This window comes from Rhinolophus hipposideros (genome assembly GCF_964194185.1).
Source record: "Rhinolophus hipposideros genome assembly, chromosome: 14".
NCBI classification, from domain to species: domain Eukaryota; kingdom Metazoa; phylum Chordata; class Mammalia; order Chiroptera; family Rhinolophidae; genus Rhinolophus; species Rhinolophus hipposideros.
In genome coordinates, this window is record NC_138060.1 from 54,068,079 (window position 1) to 54,091,528 (window position 23,450).

Here is a 23,450-nt window from a genome sequence, read left to right on the forward strand (position 1 = left end):
TATAATAGCCATAAACCTTTATATACCAATCAACAGTACAGCCAAATACATAGAAGAAATCCGTTTAAACATGTTTAAAAAGCTATCATGTAAAACTACTCGTAAATAGCAAACAACATTGAAAAAGCATTGGCAGCTTCTGGCTAATGTAATAAGACAAGAAAATGAAATAATTGATACAGATATGGAAAAGATACAAAATTAGTTTTATTTGCCAATCACATGATTATGTATATGGAAAAACCAAAATACTCCCCAAAATTAGAGTCATTAAAAGGTTTTGATATGATGGCTATTATTTATGGAGAAATGTGCTGTGTTTCTGAATAGGAAGACTTAAAATTTATGTGGAAGAAAAATATCTAAGAATAGCTGGGGGGAAAAAGAATAGCTGAGAAGTTTTTGGAAAAATAATAATGAAAGATGACTTGCCTTCACTGATATTAAACCTTACTTTCCGGGCCGGCCCGGTGGCTCAGGCGGTTGGAGCTCCATGCTCCTAACTCTGAAGGCTGCTGGTTCGATTCCCACATGGGCCAGTCGGCTCTCAACCACAAGGTTGCTGGTTCAACTCCTCGAGTCCCACAAGGGATGGTGGGCTGTGCCCCCTGCAACTAAGACTGAACATGGCACCTTGAGCTGAGCTGCCGCTGAGCTCCCAGATGGCTCAGTTTGTTGGAGCGCGTCCTCTCAACCCCAAGCTTGCCGGTTCGACTCCCGCAAGGGATGGTGGGCTGCGCCCCCTGCAACTAGAAACGGCAACTGGACCTGGAGCTGAGCTGCGCCCTCCACAACTAAGATTGAAAAGACAACAACTTGACTTGGAAAAAAATTCCTGGAAGTACACACTGTTCCCCAATAAAGTCCTGTTCCCCTTCTCCAAAAAAATTCAAAAAACACACCTTATTTTCCACTGGTCTAGAGAAACATAGCAGTGAAATTTGTATAATGAGATTCCACTGTAAACGCTAACGTAGCTCAGATCCTGATCTCCCCTCAGTGTGCTTTCCTCATACGCTCCCTCCCCCGGTTTAAAAACTATTGCTGTAGAAAATCACCATTAGTGAAGGGAACATCGTTGGTACCCTAGAGGATAAAAAAAAAAACAGAATCACCGCTGTCATAGTAAAAGTTAATTTAAAATAGTATCTTCCTAGGTAAAATGACCTAAGAAACTGGTGTTGCACCCCTGGAGGATTTCCTAGAGTATTTAGCTGTATGTATCAGAGAACAGAGCCCATTAAAGGCAGTTCCTCAGGCAGAGCCTAGCTCACCTGGACCTGATGTTCATGCATAGACTGCCTTCAGTTAACATTTGTTAGAATGGCTTCGGAAAGAATGAAGGCCACTCTGAGCCATGCATCATTTGCATGATACTTGACTGTTCAATCTGTAAGACCCCATGGAAAGAGCCCCCGTCAAAGTGGAGCAGCTAATTCCCAGAGGAGGACCCCTGCCCTTTGCTCTCAGCTTGGTCAGCACACCGGGAATACAAAGCCCAGGCCCATTAGATGTGGAAGCAGATTCTGCACCTGTCTCCACTGCTGACTCCTCGGTCTCCCTTCCTCTTGGAACTCAGCATGCCAGAGGAAGAGGGAAAGCTGTAGACCGATGCAGCAGATGGCCTCTAGGCCTCCATCCACCCTGCTTATTTACTTTGCCCTGGAGAAGAGGTTCAGCAGCAGTGTCTTGGAGTGGCAGCCATTGCCACCATCGCAGTTACACCCTGGACCTGCAGGCCAGTTGCCCAAAATAAAAGTCTGCAGCCGCTGGCCAGAGGCTAGGAGGAGTCAGCATCTAGAAGACCCCAATGGCAGAGACCATGGAGGACTTTGAAGGATGATGACAAAATAAACAGAGTTGCTGGACACTCACTAATACATGCATAGCCCATGTGTGCGTGCATGCGTGTGCATACACACACACACCTCTAGGGTAATTTTCTAGCCCAAATATCTGTCTAGAGTAGCACCTTTAGTCCTGGTCTGTGTTTTATCAAGCCCATCAGATAGTTATGTTATCTCTCCCATCACTGATGTGCTCATGTCATCTGAAAGGGCCCCTGGGCGTAGGGGCTGTTGGCAGTCTCCCACTAGTTCAGTGTTCTCAACCGGAGACGATTTTGCCCCCTAGGGAACCCTTGACAATGTCTGGAGACAGTTTTGACTGTCACCACCAGGAGATCTACTGGCCTCTAGTGGGTAGAGGGCAAGGATGCTGTTAAGTAAACATCCATCCCCCAACATGCAAGACAGCCCCCCACGGCAGTTATCAGGCCCAGAGTGTCAGTCGTGCTGGTTGAGAAACCCTACTCCACAGTGACCCAACTGGTTTGGGCTTGTGAGCTTCTGGTGAAAATCTACCCCGCCAAGGGCAGCGATGTGCTCCCAGGTCCAGATGCTAGGAAGAGTATCAAGAGCTTCTGAAATGAACTTCTCCATATACTCGTAAGTTCTCGAAAAGTGAGATTTGCTTTGATTGTGCCGTCGCGTTGGAGAGCAGCACGATTCTGCCTTGAATAATGGATGGCAGAAGGCACTTTAAAATCCTTAAGAGAAGCCCCCAAGTGTCCTGAAAAAGCAAAGAGCCATCAAGATTATCTCAAGAGGAGCAGTGGTTGCTATTACACTGCAGAGGTGTTGACTAGGAGCTGGAGACAATCAAGAAGTTGCCAAATGGTTCTTAGCGTCAGAGCAGAGCTCAGAAGGGAGCCAGCCCCCTGCCACTGTCGACAGTCAGGTTTGACTCCTTTCCGTGGGACGCCTGTCACCAGTGATCCCTCTCAATAAAGGTGGATACACTCTTCACAAACCATTCACTGTAGGAGACTGTGAAACAGCGCATCTCCTTATCGGGAACCTGCTATTCATTGCCTCCCATCCCACCGTCTAAAAAAGACAGTAGCAGCACAGAAACTGGAAATGCTCCATGGAGATAAATTTGTTTTTTTTTATTAGCATTTCTTAATGATGCTACAATGAAGTGTTTCCATCAACCAGGTTTGGAATGGTGGGAATTCCAGGCTGAGGAATGGTAATGGCCCTACCACTCAAAGTATATAGTTTGGCCTGACTATTCTTAACACTCCCTGTGAATACAGGTTCTATTCCCATTAAAGGGAAAGTTATCCCCGTGTCTGTGGCCTCAGAAGGCACCTCTTGTACCTCGCCTTGTCCCTTCTGCCCAATTTTCCCCTAAAAGAGGACCAGGAGTGACGGGAGGGCGGTCCTTGTAATCTGATGAACTTGTCTTCCTTTCCCTGCCTATTGTATACACTTAAGGCTTAGTCTTTTTAGGGAAAAACTTACAAGAAGAAACAAGCCAGGTATTAGTAGGATTCTAATCAAAGTAAAGAATGGGTTTTCATTTTTATTTTTCAATTAAGGACCGAATTTCTGGGAGTAAGGGAGTCACTATTCAAATAAACAAGCCAATTAATGAGCCTCAGGAGCCCAGCCTGGTTTGTCAGGAGAGGGGGTGTCTGGGAAACAGAGTGGGTTCCAGGGCTCTAACTGGAAAATCTTTGGGTTCTTCTTGTTCATTAAATACCACCAAGGTACAGAGGACAGAAAATCACGTGCCTGCTGTACTCAAGGGTGTGTTAAAGTTTCTTTTGAATATGTGATCGAATTCTCTTCAAATCTGACAATGATTTCTTTTTTTCTTTTTCCTCAGGGTGACCAGAGGCAAATCATTCCCATACCAAGTGTATGTATATTTATCCAGTTTTATTTGAACATTCATAGATTCTTGTAGCTTTGGACCCACTCATGTAAAATATTTTTTATGTTTGTGCTTATGTTAAGTTTTATCATGTGATATAAACAGCTCTGTTCTGTTAAGAAGAAAAATGAAGCTGCATTTTAAACTGTGAGCAGGAAGTTCTGTACAGAGAGAGTTCCCTCCTTTAGGAACAGGGGGTAACCAGCATCTATTAAGCAAATTCTTGCTTTCCTTTCTCTCTGTGAAGGGCCTCCGGTCTGAATAAACTAAGGCAGCTTGCCACACTCCCCAACCCCAACACCTTAGCCCCAGCTCCCTAGCCAGGGAAAACATACTTTTGCCCAGACATGGTTCTTTGCAACAGGTACTGTCCCAGTAGAACTGGGCTCACCCAGCCCAGGTCCCAGGTGAACAGAACTTTCCTGACTTCAACAGTGTCAGAAGCTTGGCCATGGCTCTGAGATCGGAAAATCAGCCCAATATATTCTCTGAGCTTGCAGGACCCGCCTCACTCCCACAGCTGGCTGTGCTGTAACTCTACCCCAGCTGGGCAGTCCCTGGGCCCCCCACTTCGGTCTTCAGTCCCAGAATTTGAGAGAATAGCTGTACCAGTGTTCGACCCCAGCACAGGCCTAGACCACTCCTCAGGCACCCCCTGTCTCCACTGCTCCTTTTCTTTCTCCTGCTCTGCGCAGAGCCATTTGGCCAATGGCCATTCAGCAAGAAGCAGACCAGTGACTAACTCCCAAACGAAACTTGCTGTTGCGACGTCCGTATCAAACAAGGCCTTTCAGGCAGGCCTGTGACCTGAGAGAAGGATACAGGTTTTAAAAGAGATCCATACATTGATTTTTTAATCCAGAAAGGTTCTCTGATTCAGATTGTCTGATTCAAATCTGTTCTCTATTTTTCCTTGGACTTTTTTACATGTTTTCTGGGACTCTCCAAGAGACACAGCACCCCTACACTGAAAGGAATGGATTTCATTAGGACAGGTTGACTCTGAATTTGTTAATGCATGTCACTTATAAATTGCCCAAAAAGTATTTGATAATTTCATTTTTCTCAGAACTTTTAACCCTCCATTGATTAACAAGTGGCCAAGGTTTGTGGAGTGATTCTGACTTTGTCAGCATGACTGGGGGTTGGCCTTTGTTGGGAAAACTGATCAAAAGGATTGATCAAGCAGCATGACTTCTTATCCAGTGTTTGAGTAGGATTCAGATCTGTCATCTATCTTTCCTTGGACTTTTTCACATATTGTCAGTCCTCAGTGGGATTGATACCCAAAGGTCTCTTTGTAGTCTTTATACAAAGCACTAGTTTTCCTGCAAAGGTACCTGTGTTAAACAGGTGACAGATGGCATCTCTCCCCGTACCTCTGACACTCTAATAGTCCTGTTTTTTTCTCAAAGTTAATTCACTGCTATCTGTGAAGTTGAATGCTGAATCACTTGTCAGGGTAAAAACTCTACTGAGGAAAATGACCCTTTTCCCACAAATCTAGGATTTCGGAATACAATAGCCCAGGGGGAAAAGATTCCTTGTATAATTCAGCCCAATGCTAGATCAATAAACTGCTAACTGCTTCCTATATATGAGACACTGGGTCAGGCCTCAGGAATCTGTGACATACCTTGCAGAAAAACAAAGCCTAGCTGAAGTAACGTGCGTCTTTGAATGATAACCTCCAGAAAAGCAGTTCTGCTGATGGGCATGTATGATCTCCACTGCCTGCTTTCGTGCAGGAATGAACCCAAGTTCAGCCCTGGGATTCAAGCCGTGGACTCTCCTGCAAAATCTGCACCTATCTGGCAAGGGCACAGGTTACATAAAGAGAGTAGTCCTGCCCTTTCTGGACCATAGGGGGACCTGATCAGGGCTGGGAGCCCCTGAGAGCCTGGGTTGCATGACAGGACCAGAAATCCGGGCTTGTGCTGAGCCTGCAAATCAGGTTCCACAACCTCATGAAAGCTTTTTCCCGGACCTGAACATGAAAGGTAGCCCTCACCTGTGGGTGCCCAGAGTAGTTTCAGCTAGACTCCCCCATATCTGCTGCTCACCTCACCCTTCTTTTCATTTTCATGTTGTTCTGTTTATATGTGCAGCTCTGGCCTTTGGGGGTTTTTTACTAAGCAATAATTCAAGCTCATGGTTTTAAAAAATACCGAAGGATTCAAGTACAAAAAAAAAATCCCCACCTCTATTTACGCAAATAAGAGTTTTACAGAACTTTTTTGCTTTTAACAAGACACCTTGATCATCTTTCCAAATATGAGTACATAGCATCTACCTCATTGCTTTACATGTAGTTGATGGCGTTTACTTTGTTTCCACTTCTGTGCTATTGCTAATACTTCTCTTATGAATATTTTGTGCAAGTTTGTTTGTGGACTTGAGTGATAGTGTCTGTGTGATCAGTTCCTAATTGTGCAAATGCTAGATTAAAGGACATATTTTACATTTTAGGTAGATTAAAGCCAAATTATCCTCCAAAAGCCTAATTCACATTCCCACCAAGAGTGTATGGGATTCCCTATTCTCTTATCAAATATTTTAATCTTTGCTAATTTGAAAGTAAAGAATGGTATCAATTTATTGCTTTGATTTGTATCGCCTTATAAATGAATGAGTGTGAACAACTTTTTACAAGTTTATTATCCATATGTCTTTCTTCCCTATTTATTTCTTATAGATTTTATACCGCGTTATCTTTTTAAATTTCAAGGAAATTAGCACTTTCCCAAAATTTATGAAATATCTTTTTGGCCTTGTTATAATCATTTTGACCACAAAGAAGTTTAATTTTACATAGACCAATGTATTTATCTTATCCTTTATGGCTCTGGAGTTTTATGTCATGCTCAGAAAGATCTCCACACTCTGACTGACCCATATTTTCTCCTAGTATTTTAATGGTTTCATCATTACACTTAAGTCTTTGATCCATCTGGAATTTATGTCAGTGTAAGGCATGAAGTAGTGATCCAGCTTTATTTCCTTTTCCAAGTGGCAAGTCAGTTATCTCAATACCGTTTATTGAGTAATCCATCTTTTGCACACCTATTGGAAATGATGTCTTTATCTGGACTTGATGTTAAACATTCCACTTAGTAACATTTGTCTCCAAACTATGAGCTGGGATTTGGGGCTCTCTACACATCTTATTGGAAGCCTCAGGGGGCTGTCCAGTGCAAGTCAGGTATGGAAGGGTAAGGAAATGATACAGAGGGCCAGGTCTAGAAACCACTGAAGTCTGGGTGGTAGTGGCTGGAAGTGAGCACGCAGATGCTTTGGCCCCAGCAAGGAACGCCCCTGGGGCTGTGACCCTATTCCTACCTTCCCCACACTCTCCTTTGAATCACACAACATCCTGATGCTCTCACTTGTGCAGCTGAGCCATCAAAATGCTGACAGGGGAGAGGAGAAAGTGTTTTCTAACAGTTACGTTTCTCTGCTGTTTACTACAGCCTTTTAAATAGCAGTAGTATACTTTTTTCAACCAAACCTTATGAAGAACATATAAGCAGAGTAACTGTTCTAGTTAAAGGTGGTCTAGAGTTTCCTTCACCCCTCTCCTACAATAGGCCCTGAGATCTCTGCACACACAAAAAAAACGAAAAAGAAAAAAAAAATCTAATGTACCAAGAAGAGGTACTACATCTGTAAGATTTGTGAGGGTGTGTTGGGTGGGTACTCTAAAGAAAGAAACTATAGAGTTAACTATTCATGGCGGCCAGTTCACTTCCAAGGTTCCAAGGACAGGAAACTTCAGATCTACTCCCAGGAAGAGAACTTGAATGAATGCCCTTCTCAAACCTTGGATGGCAAGCTGAGGTCCCTTCCTCCTCTTCCCTCCCCCAACATGGCTTTTGCCCCTGTTCTCCACTCCATCCATCGCCCTGGCAGTGCCCTCTACGTGCTTTGGAGCAAGTGATTTTGTATAGAAAGGGCTTGATGTAAGTGGTGTTTCTCTTGTTCTTCAGCTTTATGAGAGCCTGAGAGAAAATTTGCTTCAGGACATTGTTTAGTTAATGATTCAAGCATCACCTGAACAGATCAATTGGCGTAACAAAGCATTATTGCAATTATATAGCATCCTTGCACGTTTCAAGGACACAGCTGTCCAGCAGAATTCTTACCAATAGTCTGAACAATTTGCAGTAATCTAAATCCAAGCTCTCAGAGAGGCTGCGTACATTTAGGAACCAGGCTAAGGATTAATGGAACCTTCCTAACCCATTGCCCCCAGCCTGTCCTCGTTCTTTCTCTGCAGTTCAAATGCTAAATCAATAGCTTGCTTCATGCCTTTCTCATTCTTTTCTCTCAGAATAGTATGGGGAGGCTTTTTACTTCCTGTTAACTCAGAGAATGCTTGTAAAGTGTGGGTTAAATATGCTAAGAAAGTAATTTTTATTCCTGGGTTTGGAAAATAACTGAGCCACTTTTGGCAGCTCTTTGATGTTTTCAGATATGCTAGGGATAGAATTTCTAGATCCTTATTTTCCAGGCTAGCAATTACATAAAGTTAAAATGTTATTTTAGTGTATAAATGCATAGAGAAAGGACTCTGCAGATACACACCAAACTAAAAAGGAAGACACATCTGGGGCTTGAAGGGGGAATATGGAAAAGGGAACAGTTGTGTTTTCATGTCCATACTCTTTACAGTGAGAATGTGTTTTTATTACATAATTGTATAACAAAAAGTGAGAACAAATTTTATTCTTGTCATAAGCATGCTTTCTGCTAACGCCTAAACAACAGGAATAACCAATATCCTCTCCATTCTGTTCACTTATAGAGCGCATTATACCCTGCCTTTTTTAAAGCACTTTTGATACCAAACTTCCCTCTTGCAAGTTTATTTTAATTTTTTTTAATAACTTGCTTGCTCGTTGACTTATAATGAAGGACATAGTCCTTCCTAGGACCTGTGCTCTGTATCCCATGCTCCGTATCTCAGGCACATCTCTTCTCAGTGCCTCGGGATTAGGAATAGTACTTGGTGAGCTTTAATTAGAGCCAAGGGAGTTGGGAGGCCATAAAGGCTTTTTCTTCCAGATGATATTGGAGAAGAGGAAACACCCACACTCACCAGAGAGAGCCCCTCTAGGAATAGAAATGCTCGTGTCCCCACACATGGCCTCATGGTGGTCAGTCCTGACAGCTCCTCCCTGCCAGGGGGTCATTGCACTTGCAAACTTGCAAATTACCTAACCTGATGCCTGCCCCTGTTACATTCCTTATTGAATCAGCTAAAATCCAAAATTAACTCTAGATCCTCGACTAACGTTCATTTTAAAAACAAACAAAAAAAATAGTGGGGTGGAGGGAGGAATAGCCATTTAAAAGGAATTACCTCTTAATTTCATTGTTTATTGTTTTATTTGATAAATTAAACTGTCCATTCTTCGGTGGCTAGGGCCAGATTGTTTCTTGTGTTTTGTTTTTCATTAAATACTGAACAGAGCTTGACTTTCTTTCCCGGGCAGAAAATTAGCTAGTTAACATTGGGCAGTGAATATGCCACAAAGCAAACTAAAATACTTCAAATCTTTTCTAGAATGAGGCAAGGCCCAAAGAAATAAATACTCTAAATCAAGAATGAGGTAGTCTGAAGATACCCAGCATTTTATTAACTCTTTATGACCTCTTTATCATAAGATTAGAGTCAGGGCCGGCCCGGTGGCTCAGGCGGTTGGAGCTCCATGCTCCTAACTCCGAAGGCTGCCGGTTCGATTCCCACGTGGGCCAGTGGGCTCTCAACCACAAGGTTGCCAGTTTGATTCCTCAAGTCCCGCAAGGCTACGCCCCTGCAACTAGCAACGGCAACTGGACCTGGAGCTGAGCTATGTCCTCAACAACTAAGACTGAAAGGACAACAACTTGAAGCTGAACAGCACCCTCCACACCTAAGATTGAAAGGACAACAACTTGATTTGGAAAAAAGTCCTGAAAGTACACACTGTTCCCCAATAAAGGCCTGTTCCCCTTTCCCAATAAATTCTTTAAAAAAAAAAAAAAAGATTAGAGTCAGCTACTACAAAGACATATAAATAGATTTTCTGTGGATTAAAGTATGACCTCCAGAGGCAAAGATATGCCACTTTACTATTACACCACAGTGGGCGGGCACAAGGGGCACAAAGGCAGGGCACTGGACCTGGACCGGTTTTACTTCTGTTTCCTATTATTGGAGGTCAGTTTGGATTGCATTTTGCTGGCGGGTCTACAGTTCAAGTGTTTGAAAACTTCAGTCACTTAAAAAAAAAATACTGTGGTTCCAATTTAGCTCTGAAATATATTTATGTACCACAGTGAATTTCCAACAAAATATGATCCCAGGAAATGGGTCTGCATAGTAAGAGTAGCTAGTATAATTAAATATTCAATTTTGTGTAGTCCATTTTAATAATAACAATAACCATATATATGCCAGGCAGAATGTGGGGCATTTACTGCAATCACAGCTAATAACACTTTTTCATGGTAGGCATTAATTATCCCAACTGATAGTCAAGAAAGAGACAGCTGATACTCGAATCCAGGTTTGTCTGGTTCTAAAGCCTAGCCTCTCATAATAGCCATTCAGACAATGGCACAGGATTTAGTAAAACTTCAGTTGCAAACTCCTTATTCCTATTCATTTTAATAAAATTCCATGATGTACTTGACCAAGCATGTAAATGTTTGGTTTTATTTTTAACCTCATTGACATAGGGTAATACAATAATAAGAGGATTGGTTTGTCTTGCATATCAAGGTAATAATATTTTATTTATTTATTTATTTTTTTTAGCCACCAGCTAAATACCTCCTTCCCGAGGTGACGGTGCTTGACTATGGAAAGAAATGTGTGGTCATTGATTTAGATGAAACATTGGTGCACAGTTCATTTAAGGTAACTCAACATAACCTCTGTGATTATGGTCTCAGTGATTTGTGATTTGGTCTCAGTCATATTAAAAAAAGGATGAAAGCCAGAGGGTAAAGGGGGTGGGGGTGGGAGATGAGGGTAAGAGGGATCAAATATATGGTGATGGAAGGAGAACTGACTTTGGGTGGTGAACACACAATGGGATTTATAGATGATATAATACAGAATTGTACACCTGAAATCTATGTAATTTTACTAACAATTGTCGCCCCAGTAAATTTTTTTAAATTAAATAAATAAATAAATAAATAAAGTGCATGATTAGAATCCGCCCCCCCAAAAAAAGGGTAGAAACTTCTCAACTATTTATGAGACCAGAATAACATTGATGCTAAACCATGACATGGATATTGTAAGAAAGGACAATTACAGAGTAATATAGTTCATGAACATAGACACAAAAATGCTAAATAAAATGTTTTCAAATCAAACCCAGCAATACATAAAAAGGACAATGTTCACAACCAAAGAGGATTAATTCTAGGAATCCAAGGTGGGTTTGACATTCAAAAATCAATAAAAGTAATTCAGCACTTTAACAGACTCAAGGAGAAAAACCATAAAAAAAAAAAGGGAGGTGAAAGCATGTGGTTATTCGTGTATGACTTCACTGCTCATGAAGAAATCCCAGTAACAGGCGCTTATTAACACAGATGAAAATTAACTCAAGTAGTTGAACATTAACATAATTAGTTTGAGGGGAAAAGCGCTGGGCTGCCAGTATCATTAGACCTCTCTCTTTCTTATGAGACTTGACTGTTCCAACACTCTAAGCCTTGCAGAAATCGTTTTCAGGTGGCACAGGGCAATCCGTGCACCAATGCCCAGGACACTACTGTGTATTTGTCAAGGTAACCGGAGCACCATATGCTTATTAGGAGGGGCAGGGAAGCGCTGTCAAAACAACCTGCTATCCTGGACATTTGCCCAGACCAATTTTTGAAAGATGTTCAACACTGAGAAAGACTTCCAGGGTTATGGGTATTTGAACAGATTCAGCCATTTATGTTGACCATTTTCATGACAACAACCATGGAGATTTTATAAGCTTTCTAGCTAAATGAGTATCCACCTGTATGACTTCTCTGCTGAAGGGTGCGGGGCTGCAGTGATGTAAGTGAACGTCACACAGCCTTACTTCTATCACCTTCCCGCTCGCCACCTCCCCACCAGAATAACAGGAAACATTACAAATGACCAAAGGGCCTCCTTGCAGGGACAGCTGTGGCAACACTATTAAGAAATGAGTTAATTAACCATTTTCCATTGTTTTGAAATGGAATAAATTGCTTAAAAGAGGCAAATGATGAAAAGGTTTGGAACTAGAGGATCGGTGTGCTGGCGAGAAGCACGTCCTAATCCTATATGCCTGGGCATAGTTTTGGCTATGGAACTGTCGTACTGCTGCTGGCCAGTGGGACCACATTCCTCTTCATACCATCAGCCCGGGACGCCCCTTACTTCACTAAGAGACATGAAAGCCACCGTCCAAGATGGGGTTTGTGTCTCACGTGAGCCATAGTCATCCTTTGATGGTTGTACGGGGAGTGGAAGAGCCGTCAAATTGGCCAGAAGACCTTAATGCCAGAGACATCCTCCCTTGTGCCTGCTTCTCACTTAACAGAGGCTTTCCTTGACAGGACAAGGCCAGGTGTTATCTTTGAGTCCTTTGGGAGAGTGGAGGAGGGGCCACACTTACCTCTAGCAGTGAGAAACAGCCTGTCTGGCTGTGGGGGCATGTAGGTACCACGTCATGCCCCAGGGCCTTCCAGGATTGGTCCAGGGCTGCAGTGGCCTTATGTCCCAGCTCAGCTCTGAAGAGCATTGGAAGAAGCCTTTCTTCCCTTGTCAGCAAGTTGCTCAGGACTTTTTCAAGGCCCTCTGGAGGGAAGCCCTTTAGTGCTGGGGTCAGTTGCCTTCACAGCAGCAACAGCTTCCCCTCAAGCAGCTCCAGGAGTCTGAGCAATGCTGGCCAGACCACCCAAGGTTCCTAGGGTTTCCTGGCTCCAAAGTCAGGGCCTTGGCAGCCCCTGGTGTCTCCAGGCTCTGCTCACAGGGCACTGATGGGACAAGCTGATGTGAAGAGCATCTCCTCATTTCTTCTCTCCCTGGTCTGCCTACATTTGCAAGCAGAATATTCTGTATTGTATGGTTTTTAATGTTCTGGGCATTTCAAAGCCCTTTGAGAGCCTGAAAGCTGTGAGCCTCTCTCCTTGAAAATGTACAACACCCAGGCTCATGGACCCATGTTAAGAACTCTGGCTTCGGCATGCCTGACCTTTGCACTGACACGTGACAGGAGATCAAGGACAGCTGCTTGTTCTGAGCCGGGGAATGGTTTTTCTCTTTTCATATACTCTGTGGAATATGATTTCACAATCTAATGCCTTGTGAGAGTTTCTTCCTTCCGTCTTCCCTTTTGTTTTGTTTTTAGTATGATTCTGTATTTTAGTGGTGAACTTTCAAAATACTGAACTTGTCCTAGGCCTTCCAACCGTAGAAGTGAATAAACTAAGTTATACTGAGCTTCAGGCCTTCTACTGAGTACTTGGTAATGGTTCTCTGATCTAGTGTTTTTCACATTTTTCAGTTTGCATATCAAAGAGGAATGTGCATTTGTACAGTGATGGACTTAACGGCAAACCCCAGTTCAGAGTCTGAACAGAGATTCTGTACCCGACACCCCTGCCCAGTGGCCACCACATACGTTCTCCTTACTTCCATCTCTCTCCTATTGTCCCAGGGGTCTGCAGCCTAGTGATTCTCTTGGGTCTGTTCATCGAGTAGTTTCCTAATTTGTGGAATAACATTTAGAGCTCTACGTGAGTCCATCACTGAGAATATAGTGTGTGCTGAAGCATCATATTTGAATTTTAAATGTCCTTAATACTGTCAGCGTTATTTTAAATATCCAGCCGTTTTCAAGGGTGCCGGGTATTGTGTTCCTTCGAGCAGAGCAGTCTAGGGTGACCTGAAATCACTAGTGCTCAGGACTATATGGAACCATCCATGGACACTCACAAGACCTGTTACTGTGGCTGTGGAAGAGCAGAGATGGGAAGAGCCTGCCCAAGGGTGTGGATCTGCGGCCTCTGACTTCATCCCACAGCCCTTGGCCCTGCTTTGTGTCCATGCGCTGAGCGTCTCCTGCTGAGCAGCCCATCCCAGGGCAGCCTGCACTTGTGGGTTCAGTATCAGTTCTCCTCCCCAAGTAGCCCTGTTCTCTGGGCCTATTGGGCTCTCACCTCCTCCCCCTGGTGGCCAGCATGGTTCCCCATCATCCTGGCAGGGCTTCAAGCAAAAGCTGGAATTTCTAAGGAGCCCTGTTTCCTAGCCAGGCTCCCTACCCTTCTTGGTTGAGGTGAGGCAGGTGATAAGCAGGTTGGACCAAGATGCTGAACGTGTAACGATATTCAGAACAGAAAATAATGTGCTTTCCTGCTTGTGCTTATTTTAAGGAACCAAGGCATGCTTCAGCATGCTTCTCCTGAACTGTTTTTTCCAATAATAAAAACATCGGTATAGGCAACATTGTTTTCTTGCCAATCTTTCCAATTTTATTTCATTCTTTCAGACGTATTAATTATAGTTTTCTTTTCTCTCCAGCCTATTAGTAATGCTGATTTTATTGTTCCGGTTGAAATCGATGGAACTATACATCAGGTAAGAAATCAAAGCTAAATCAGAGTTTCAATTAGCTTTTTTTTTTTTAGTTATTACATTTCTGATGAACTTTATTTCTAAATTCCCATTTCAATAGTAATCTTATTACTAAATCAAAAGGAAGCAAACTTTGTAAAATAAATATCATTGTTTTCTACTTTTTTTTTCACTCTGACGGATTTATTTATATGCTGAATTTATAAGGGAAACTATAGTCTGTTTGTAAATATTAGATGTTTAGATGTAGTTGCAAGTTGAAATAGTTCTTTGATTTGATGCAGACTTTTAGAAATTTCCATATTCCCCCATTGGCCTAGCTTGATGGTCTAATTAACTTCCTCATGTAATTGCTTTCAGCTACTCTCCTAGCAGGCAACAGGAAAATGCCACAGGATACCCACTTATGGTGGATTTTCAGGAAAAGGTTCCATTTCTCATGCCAGCCATTCCAGCCTGATCTTGTCTCTCCTGCATCATATTCTCCAGTGAATTTTTAGCAAAAACCCAAACAAAAGAGAAAGGGAGACAGGTGTGAGTGTTTGGATAGCAGGCAGCTTTGAGTAAAGATACCCTAATCAGTTGGCATGCCTCTTTGTTTTGATATTTTTTCCTTTATCTGCATGAAGCTCCTCTGGGAACAGCTTCATTTAGGAACATATTGGAAACACTGTAGGAAAACTAGCCTTGGAGGCTGAAGAGTGGGAGAGCTTTGGTCAGTTTACCACACGGATGACCTGACCATCTTGCTGTCCACCCCACTGTCTTAAAGTGAGTCTCTGGACTGATGTGTTCATATCCCAGGAAGGGAAATCTCTCTTGGTGCTTGACCCATGACAGGGTGTGTTTCTTTAACAATGTCAGTAGTCTATTTGGCCCTTGAGTGGAGGGTGTCCGAATTGGCAAGGCCTTGGAAATCAGGTGGCCCAGCCACCTCATTGTCCAGGTGGGGAAACTGAGACTCAGCCAGAGAAAGGGTTGGCTCAATTCATACAATATGAAGAATTAAAATGAAACTTCCCGTCTCCTGCCCCCTGCCCAAGGCTCTTTTCCCAGTCCCTCCCCTCCCCTGCCAGGAATCCGTTCCCGGGAAAGGCAGCTTTGGCCCGGGTATCCCCACACTTCATGCTTTTAAAACTCATTAGGGAACCAAAACAGCAGGCACTTGGGCATTTAACATTTGCAAAAGCATCAACTGAATTAACTCGGTATCTGAGAAGCAGTTAAGGCTTCTGCATTTATTATCTTGGCTTATGTTACAAAGTAATGAGACAAAGAAGAGGCTGCCCATTGGCATGGCAAGAATTAGGAGGGAAATTAATACCTCGTGACTGTGAGCCTGACCCTCGGGGCCTGACCTGCTATGACCAGACCATTCTCGAAGGAGCCAGCCCAGCCCCCGCAGCCACCCTCCAGACGGCGCTATGATTCACTTGGCGATAGATACCCCGGGGCACCAGGGCTGGGATCAGAAACTCTCTCCTGAGGGAAGGAAGCCGCAGGCGCCAGGAGGAGGACCAAGGCCCTGGCGAAGGCCGTGGCCTCGTTCAAGTAATCCAGGATAGGCTGTGCAGGTCCCAAGGGGCCTATTCTTGGTTACTTGCACGGGGACGCGGGCCTGAACGCCGGCATCCGGGCCCGGGACCTTACTCTCTGCCAGAGGCACCAACACCAGAGTTTCCAAATCAGTCTCCTGCCCTTTGCATGTCGCAAAGCTTGCTTTCCAAGCAGTATTCCCAGGGTTACTGAGGACCACAGGCCACCCCCCTCCCTGGCACCAAGTCTCATGGGCAAAGTGGGCACCAGGAGCTACTGCAGGCACATGCCCTGCCCTCAGCCCTTCACCCTGGCCTCCCAGGTCCTCAGAGCCCTGTTGGCACCCACCCCAGACCATGCTGCTCCTCGGGCGCCTCACTATCTCTTCAGCCACGGACCCCTGCTTGCTCCACTCTTCGTGGACCACAAGTTTCCCAGCAAGCCCTGGCTCTGTGTAGAATTTCTCTGCCAGCAGCACATCCTCTGACACAGAGCCCCCCTTGTAGAGTTGCCTCTGTCACTCCTCCCATAGGATATCCAAACTGTTCCATCTGCCACTCATGGCCCCACACATACTACCCTGACCTGCCTTGCACACTTCATCTTCAGCCACTTCTTCTCCTGTCCCCCATCTTCCCTCTTTTGTCGCTGCCTCTGAAGGGCTGGTCATGCAGGGCTCTGGCCATTCTCTAACACCCCCCGGTATTTTCAGCCACGATGCATGCTGATGCATGCTGTTTCCTCTGCCTGGAAGCTCACTTATCCTTATCGGCCTGGTGAGCTCCTATCATCCTCCAAGGTCCAGGCCAAGTGTCACGTTCTGTGATTCCATCCCCTTGAGAGGGAAATTCATTGTCCTTAATTTATCCTTCTACTATAGCTTTCATTATGCGTGTTGGTTTTTGATACACTTTTTTGTGTGTCTGCTCTAGACTGTGAGCTCTTTAAGGGCAAGGCCTGTGTTTAATTCATCTTTGTAACTGCTTCAGACTGAGCACAAAGCTGGCGCTCAGTAAATACGAATTGAATTGAATTTTAACAAGTTTGATTTATTTTAGGGTAGTGGCTAATTTCAAATGGAATTTGTTCAAGTTTTAATTAGTTTTTCCCTCCTCTTACCTCTTCTGTCTTGGTTCACCAACTTTGCCTTCTCTCCCATCTCCCTTGTTTGCTAAGATTTGTTCAGGCTCCCTAGTCAGGAGCACAGAGCCCAGCCACTCTAGGAAAGTCTACTCTTTGCTTGGAGGACCCTCCTGGTGGCTCATTTCCGGGGCCTTGGATTAGGCTGACTTCACATCCCCCGAAGTATCTGTTTCTATCCCAAGCCCAAGCAGAGTAACCTTTGTGGTATCCGGTGGATGGCTTCCCAGACCAACAAAGATGGCACTTCTTGCAGCTTTGCTGGGCCTGCGCTTCCTCCCCGGGCCGTGCCAGCAAGGGAAGGTGTTCTAGTCAGACAAGAAGGTGGCAGCAGACCTGCCAGGCCAGGCCTGCACCTCCAAAAGGACACCCCCTAGACCATGGCCTGTGTCCACATAGGGCCTGACCCAGAGCGTGTGCTGAGAAACACATGTGAAATGAATGAGTTGTTTCTCACAAATGGCACAACCCTTCCACTCACTGGTTCTGAAAATCCCCGAGACTCTCAGTACCTCTCTCCCTTGGGAGGAGCATCTGAACCAAACTCAGACCTGGAACCCAATCTGAAAAATGTATCAGGCCTGAAGTGCCACATCTGACTACGTAGCCCCTCATATAATCAGGGTCTCCATACCACACACAGACCCCGGGAGCAGGAGGCCGGAACCATTTCAGGAATTCTTCCTACCCTGGTATTTGGGCCCCCGGCCATCCCCAGCAACTGCTATGACTGACCAGCTTGCTGTTTCCTGCCGTTGCAGGTGTATGTGCTGAAGCGGCCACATGTAGACGAGTTCCTCCAGAGGATGGGACAGCTCTTTGAGTGTGTGCTCTTTACTGCCAGCTTGGCCAAGGTGAGTCCAGCTCCCAGCCCCTCCACCCCTACCCCCTATCTGTCAAACAGCCCTTTGTTAAGGTGAGGGAAGCTGTTTCTATGGTGACACATTCCCATCCCAGATGGGATGGATGCAGGCCATGTGCAATGCACCAGCCTGAAAGGCTTCTGGGTTACCATGGTGACAGGGAGCCCTTGGAACAAATGCTCCATGAAGTTGCTGCAGGAAGCCCCCTAAAGGTGGTTGTCCACAGAGCAGGAAATCACAAATGTGTGCAGCGTAACCAAAAAAGGGTGTCTGCATCTCATCTGTTCACTGGCAACCAAATGCTAGAGGCTCCAGCCTCTGTTCCCTTGGGTTAACTTACACAGGTTTGGAGGAGAGATGAGTGTCAGAGATTCACCCACGGGCACGGGCCGCACGAGAGTTCTGACTGCCCTAATGAGCCCTGTGATCTCAGGCAAGTTACTGTACTTCTCTTGCCTCAGTTTCTTCTATAAATTGGGGATAATAACTTCATCTGCCTGGTGGGGTGGATCCAAAGAAATCCTGCATGTAAAGGGCTTAGCGCAGTGCCTTACTCCCATTCAGCAAGTGTTCGTGAAGCACCTGCTGTGTTCCATATGCTGTGCTGGGCGCCGTCACACAGTCCATGCTCCTGGTGCTCATTTATTACCATAATTATTAACGATGATGATCAAATAATTCACACACATTTTGGTCCTAGAGCTTGGCCTGAATCTCTGACCCAGAGTCTACACTGGCTCTGACCAAATACTCTGGTTTCTTTGCCCTCTCCCTCTGTTAAAGGGAATTACCCGGTTCACAGGACCCCTGAGAGGCTTTAGTGTCTCCTTTAACAGGTGTGCTGAGGTGCCTGCGCTGTGTGGGGCAGACAGGCGGACCCCCACTCCTCAGAAGAAGTCCGTGCCGTGACCACCTCTCCAAGGTTGACTCTGATGGGGCTGACACCAGCCGTTTGTTGGCGGCCCTCAGGGACCCGGAGTGGCCCCAAAGATGAGCTTTGTGAGGCTCAAGTTAGCCATCTGCCTGTCACAGAGCTGCTCCAAGGACTCACATGCAGCTCCCTCCCCCATGTCCTGTCTCTCGTCGGCCCCCTTCATCTCTGCATGTTGGGAACTTTGACTCCGGTTTTCCAGACATACTGCCTTGTCAGTCTGGGAGTCCCCGTATTGAGCCATCTCTCTGTCATGGCCGAAGTGAGAGAGAAACCCTCCAGCAAAGCGTGTGCCAGGCTCATTGCCAGGCCTTAAAGCATGAGCCGGTAGAGGGGCTGCAGAGCCTGGGTCTGACCCTCGTGTGTTAAAAAGAGGACGTGGCCTCAGGGAATCATAATCTTCCCCAGCAGGTACCATCAGAGGAATGGTACCAAGCCTAACTGTACTATAGTGTCAGCAGTTCTTCTGACAGTGCTCTGGGGTGCTGCGAAGCCTGAAGGGGTACCCCACGAAATAGTAAACAGGAAGATTGTACCAGTGTCTGTCAGCGGATTAAGAGTTGTTTTCTTCTTTGGCAAAATTGAGAACACTCTTCCTTGGCATTGCCCCCAGCACCTGCTTAAACATCCTTGTTTAGTCTGTTTTCCTGCACTGCTCCCACCTGCCCCTCCATCTGTCTCTCCAACCCTTCTCTCACTGCCACTCCAGCCTGGCTCAGCCAAATCAGCTCCCCAGTGCGGCCTTCCAGCCTCTCTCCTCCCTGGTGCACAAGTTCAGGACAGGTGGGCACTCCCCAGTTCTTGGCCCTGGGCTCAGCTCCCAGCCAGCACCATCAGTGCAGCGGACCTCCTGGCCCACCGCCCCAGGGCCAGCAGGAACCCTACACTGCCGTCAGAGCCCTTCAGTATCTGTCCTCCTCTTAGTTTCCTTCATTCACTCATTCACCCAACAAATATTTACTTCGTACCTACTGTATATCAAGCATTGACTAGGCACCGGGGATACAGCAGAGAACAAAAGACACAAAGTCCCTGCCTTCAGGAAGCCTACATTCCCCACATTCATCTCTAAGGCCTGGAGCCCCTAGACTTAGAATTCCCTTGAAAGATGTACGCCACTACCAGTATCAATGATCATGAGGAAATGAATCATCCTTTCCATCTAGAATCAGCCCCCTTCAACCCGCCCCTGTGGTGCTAGGCTACCCTCCCCAGCAGAAACCTGCAGTGCCCTGAGCGCCCTCCCTACGCAGTGAACAGGAAATGCAGCCTGCTGCTGGACTCTGCCTCCGTCAGGATGTCGCTGGAGAGAGGAGGACTTTGCCATGGCTTGCTTGCTGCTGCTGCAGCCCTGCTGGCGTTTGCTCTGCCCTCAGGGGCTGCTGTGTGTTCCACTGCCCGCCTTCCCGCCAGCACCAGCCTCGGCTGCTTCCTGCCTCCCACGCTAGTCGCTGGGTACCTGGTGACACCTGGTGCCCTCACTTTTATCCTAGTGCTGAGGCCTGGCCTCACATCGGGCTTGGAGCTGGCGCTTCTTTGCTTCCAGCTCCAGCCACTCAATCTGACCCAGTCTTTTAGACCTCTTCATGTGTGAAGGTTTTCCCTTGGGGATGACCCCTTTATTTCTTTATCCAGTTCAGCCTGCTTTGGGAAAAATTCCCCAGGCCATGAGAGAGGGCCAAGCAGGATGAACCCCAGAAGTAAGCTGGGCACAAACTCCCTGTCGTAAACTCCAGGGCTCTAAGTAAATGGAAGTGGGTGTCTGCTCCGTCCTGACACGGTCAGGGACAGGTCTTGCCCAATTGCCCGGAGCACCTCTAGGGGGCAGTGTGGCCACATGCCACTCGAGCCCAATTCCAAGTTGGCTCCTTGACTGACTGATGAAACTAGTATTCGCAGGGCCCCTACCATGAGTGGTGCTGGAGATGTCATGGTGAACAGGACAGCAAGGCCTGGGCCCTGACAATGGAGAGAAAATAAAGTAACCCCACATGGTGATAACTCCATGAAGGAAATTACTGTGAGGCGATAGAGTAATATCCAGAAAGGAAGATGCAGGAGGGCTCTAGGTGGGTGGTAAGGGAAACCAGGACCTGAGAAACGGGACAGGAGAGGCTCATGCAAAGAGCTGGGAAGAGACTGTTCTGTGCAGAGAGAACACTTGGGCAGAGGTTCTGACCGTGTTCAAAGCCAGTGTGGCTCCAGTGACTCAAGATGGAGCCGAGAGGTCACAGAAGTCATGCCGCTGCAGGCATACAGGCTACGGGGTGAGGAATATGGGCCTTACTCCTGGTGAGTGGGCTGGAAAGGAGGCTCAACGGGAAAGGGAGACTAGAGGTTCATGTGTCTCCCCCAGGCCAGAGATTACAGAGGCCTGGATAGGGCGCTGGCGTTATAAATAGGGAGAGGCGGGTGGATTCAGGATATTTTTGGAGATGGAACTGACAAGAATTTCTGATGGATTGGATATGAGAAATGAGAGAAATGGAAGAATCCAGGGTGTCTTGCACCCACGGAGAGGAAAATAACCAGGATCCTAAAACACCCGATGATTTAAATCCCTTTTTAGGAAAGTAACCTGCATCTTGCTGCAGTAGGTCAGGGATTCTGGGCTCTTTCCGGCACCCAGCCTTCATTGCGACCCCTGCTTTCCAGTACGCAGACCCTGTAGCTGACCTGCTAGACCGCTGGGGGGTGTTCCGGGCGCGGCTCTTCAGAGAATCCTGTGTTTTCCATCGTGGGAACTACGTGAAAGACCTGAGTCGCCTTGGACGGGAGCTGAGCAAAGTGATCATTGTGGACAATTCTCCTGCCTCGTACATCTTCCACCCCGAGAATGCAGTAAGTAGCTCCAAAGAAAATGCAGGGCTCCATCCGAGCTGTCTTGCTGGGCAGCCACCACTCTGATACCTTCCAGCAACCGTGCAAAGTTTCTTGACCTTTCCTTGGTGAAATCCCAATTCTGCCACTTAGCAACTGCATGACCCTGGCATGCAAGGTATGTAACCTCACTGAGCCTCGGTTGCCTCATCTGTCAAATGGGGATTATAGAAATGCTGATGTCAAAGGATTGTTGGTGGAGTCAGTGTGGCAGTACGTGAAAAGCACGCAGAACAGTGCTTGCGATGGGTAAGTGCTCCATGAGCCTGTATCTTCTTCTTAGCAATTTAAGTATTATCACCGAGAAGGTTCCTGCCTGTCATGAACCTCCTGGAGCTGGCTGCTGCCCAGTTTTCATGGCCCCTGTAGACTCAGAAGGCCTGGGTGACCTCTTCAACAGAAGCATTTCTTAAAAATGAACGAAACACTTCAATAAGGTCTTCCGATAAGGCTGCCAGGCTTGACCACCTCATAATGATGTTTTAAAAATATATAATGGGAACATTTCCTACATAAAACTCCCTGGAGCGTGGCAGCTCTCAGTGTCTACTCAGTGGGTGGAGCACGACTCACAGCAAGACAGAGATGCCCTCCCACCTCCCACCCTACGTTTCCAGGGGAGGAGAGAAAAGCCAGGCCCACCAGTGACTGCTGACCCTCAGCAGTAGCTGCCACACCAGGCCCTGAGTTCAGGCAGCTTTCCCAGGAAAGGAGGCTTCCTCCCAACCCAGGCTTCTCAGACTCAACAGAAACCTACACAAGGTCCTTTCCTCGAGTCCAGAACTTGGTTGCTTCACTTAAAATGTAAAAATGAGTTCAAACTAGATGCAATTAGTTAGTGTATAACATCATTTTAATAAACCTTCAGAATTTTATTATATTTAAACATGTTCTTTTAATGAGTTAATCAAATTCAACATAATGCGTTTTGTAATGTGGCTCTAACAGATAAGAATTGCTTTTTAATACAATCACAATTCCATTATCACATCTGACAAAACTAATTTTCTTAATATTATCTAATATCCAGCCTGTATTCATATTTTCCCTATTATCTCAAAATGTTATTTTAACGTTTGGATTGTTTGAATCAGAATCCAAACAAGGTCCATGCATTGCTTTGGTTAATATGTCTCTTAATTCTTTTATAATCTTGACAGTTCTCTTCCCCGTCTTCCTTTTTCTTCCATGCCTTTTGTTTGTTGAAGAAATTTTGGTTATTTGTCTCATAGAAACTTGCTACATTCTGGATCTGCCTAGCTGCAGCTTTATGGTGTTGTTTAATATGTTTTTCTAGCCATTATACTTTCTTTAAATAAGCAGTTAGGTCACTACTACCTGATTAGAATCAGGTCCAATTGTTTTTTCAAGAACACATCATAAGTGGTATTGTGTACCTTTGTGGTATCACATCAGGAGGCATGTAAGTCAGTTGTCCCACTTTTAAAGCTTTTAAATTGATCTTTGAATTCAGATGCTGTTGGCCGGATTCGTCCATTTTTAAATTCCCCATCACCCTTTCACCTAAAACCATAAGCAGTCATTGATGAACACTGCTAAATCCACTGTTCCACTAGGAATTGCAAGATGGTGATTTCTGAATTCTGTGATTATTTCTGCAGTTATTAGCTGGACTCCTTTCTTTCCATCAGACTTGCCCTCATTGACTGCTCAATGGCCCTAAAGTTCAGTTTGCATGTTTGACTAGGGAAGTCAGGGTAAAGTCTTGATTCTTTTTCTTTAATTCTGCGATTTCAGAGTAATGAGCTGGTGCCCC

General features: G+C 45.6%; 1 protein-coding gene across 4 annotated transcripts in view; it reads left to right on the forward strand.

The window, feature by feature from the left end:
- CTDSPL (CTD small phosphatase like) overlaps window positions 1-23,450 on the forward strand; it is a 117,615-nt gene that overhangs the window by 88,494 nt on the left and 5,671 nt on the right. For all 4 annotated transcript variants that reach the window (XM_081072277.1, XM_081072275.1, XM_081072276.1 and 1 more), the window contains exons 3-7: window positions 3,676-3,708; window positions 10,526-10,627; window positions 14,270-14,326; window positions 17,761-17,853; window positions 21,449-21,634. In XM_081072277.1, coding sequence (XP_080928403.1) covers window positions 3,676-3,708; window positions 10,526-10,627; window positions 14,270-14,326; window positions 17,761-17,853; window positions 21,449-21,634 — 471 coding nt within the window. The remainder of the gene's footprint in view (window positions 1-3,675; window positions 3,709-10,525; window positions 10,628-14,269; window positions 14,327-17,760; window positions 17,854-21,448; window positions 21,635-23,450) is intronic.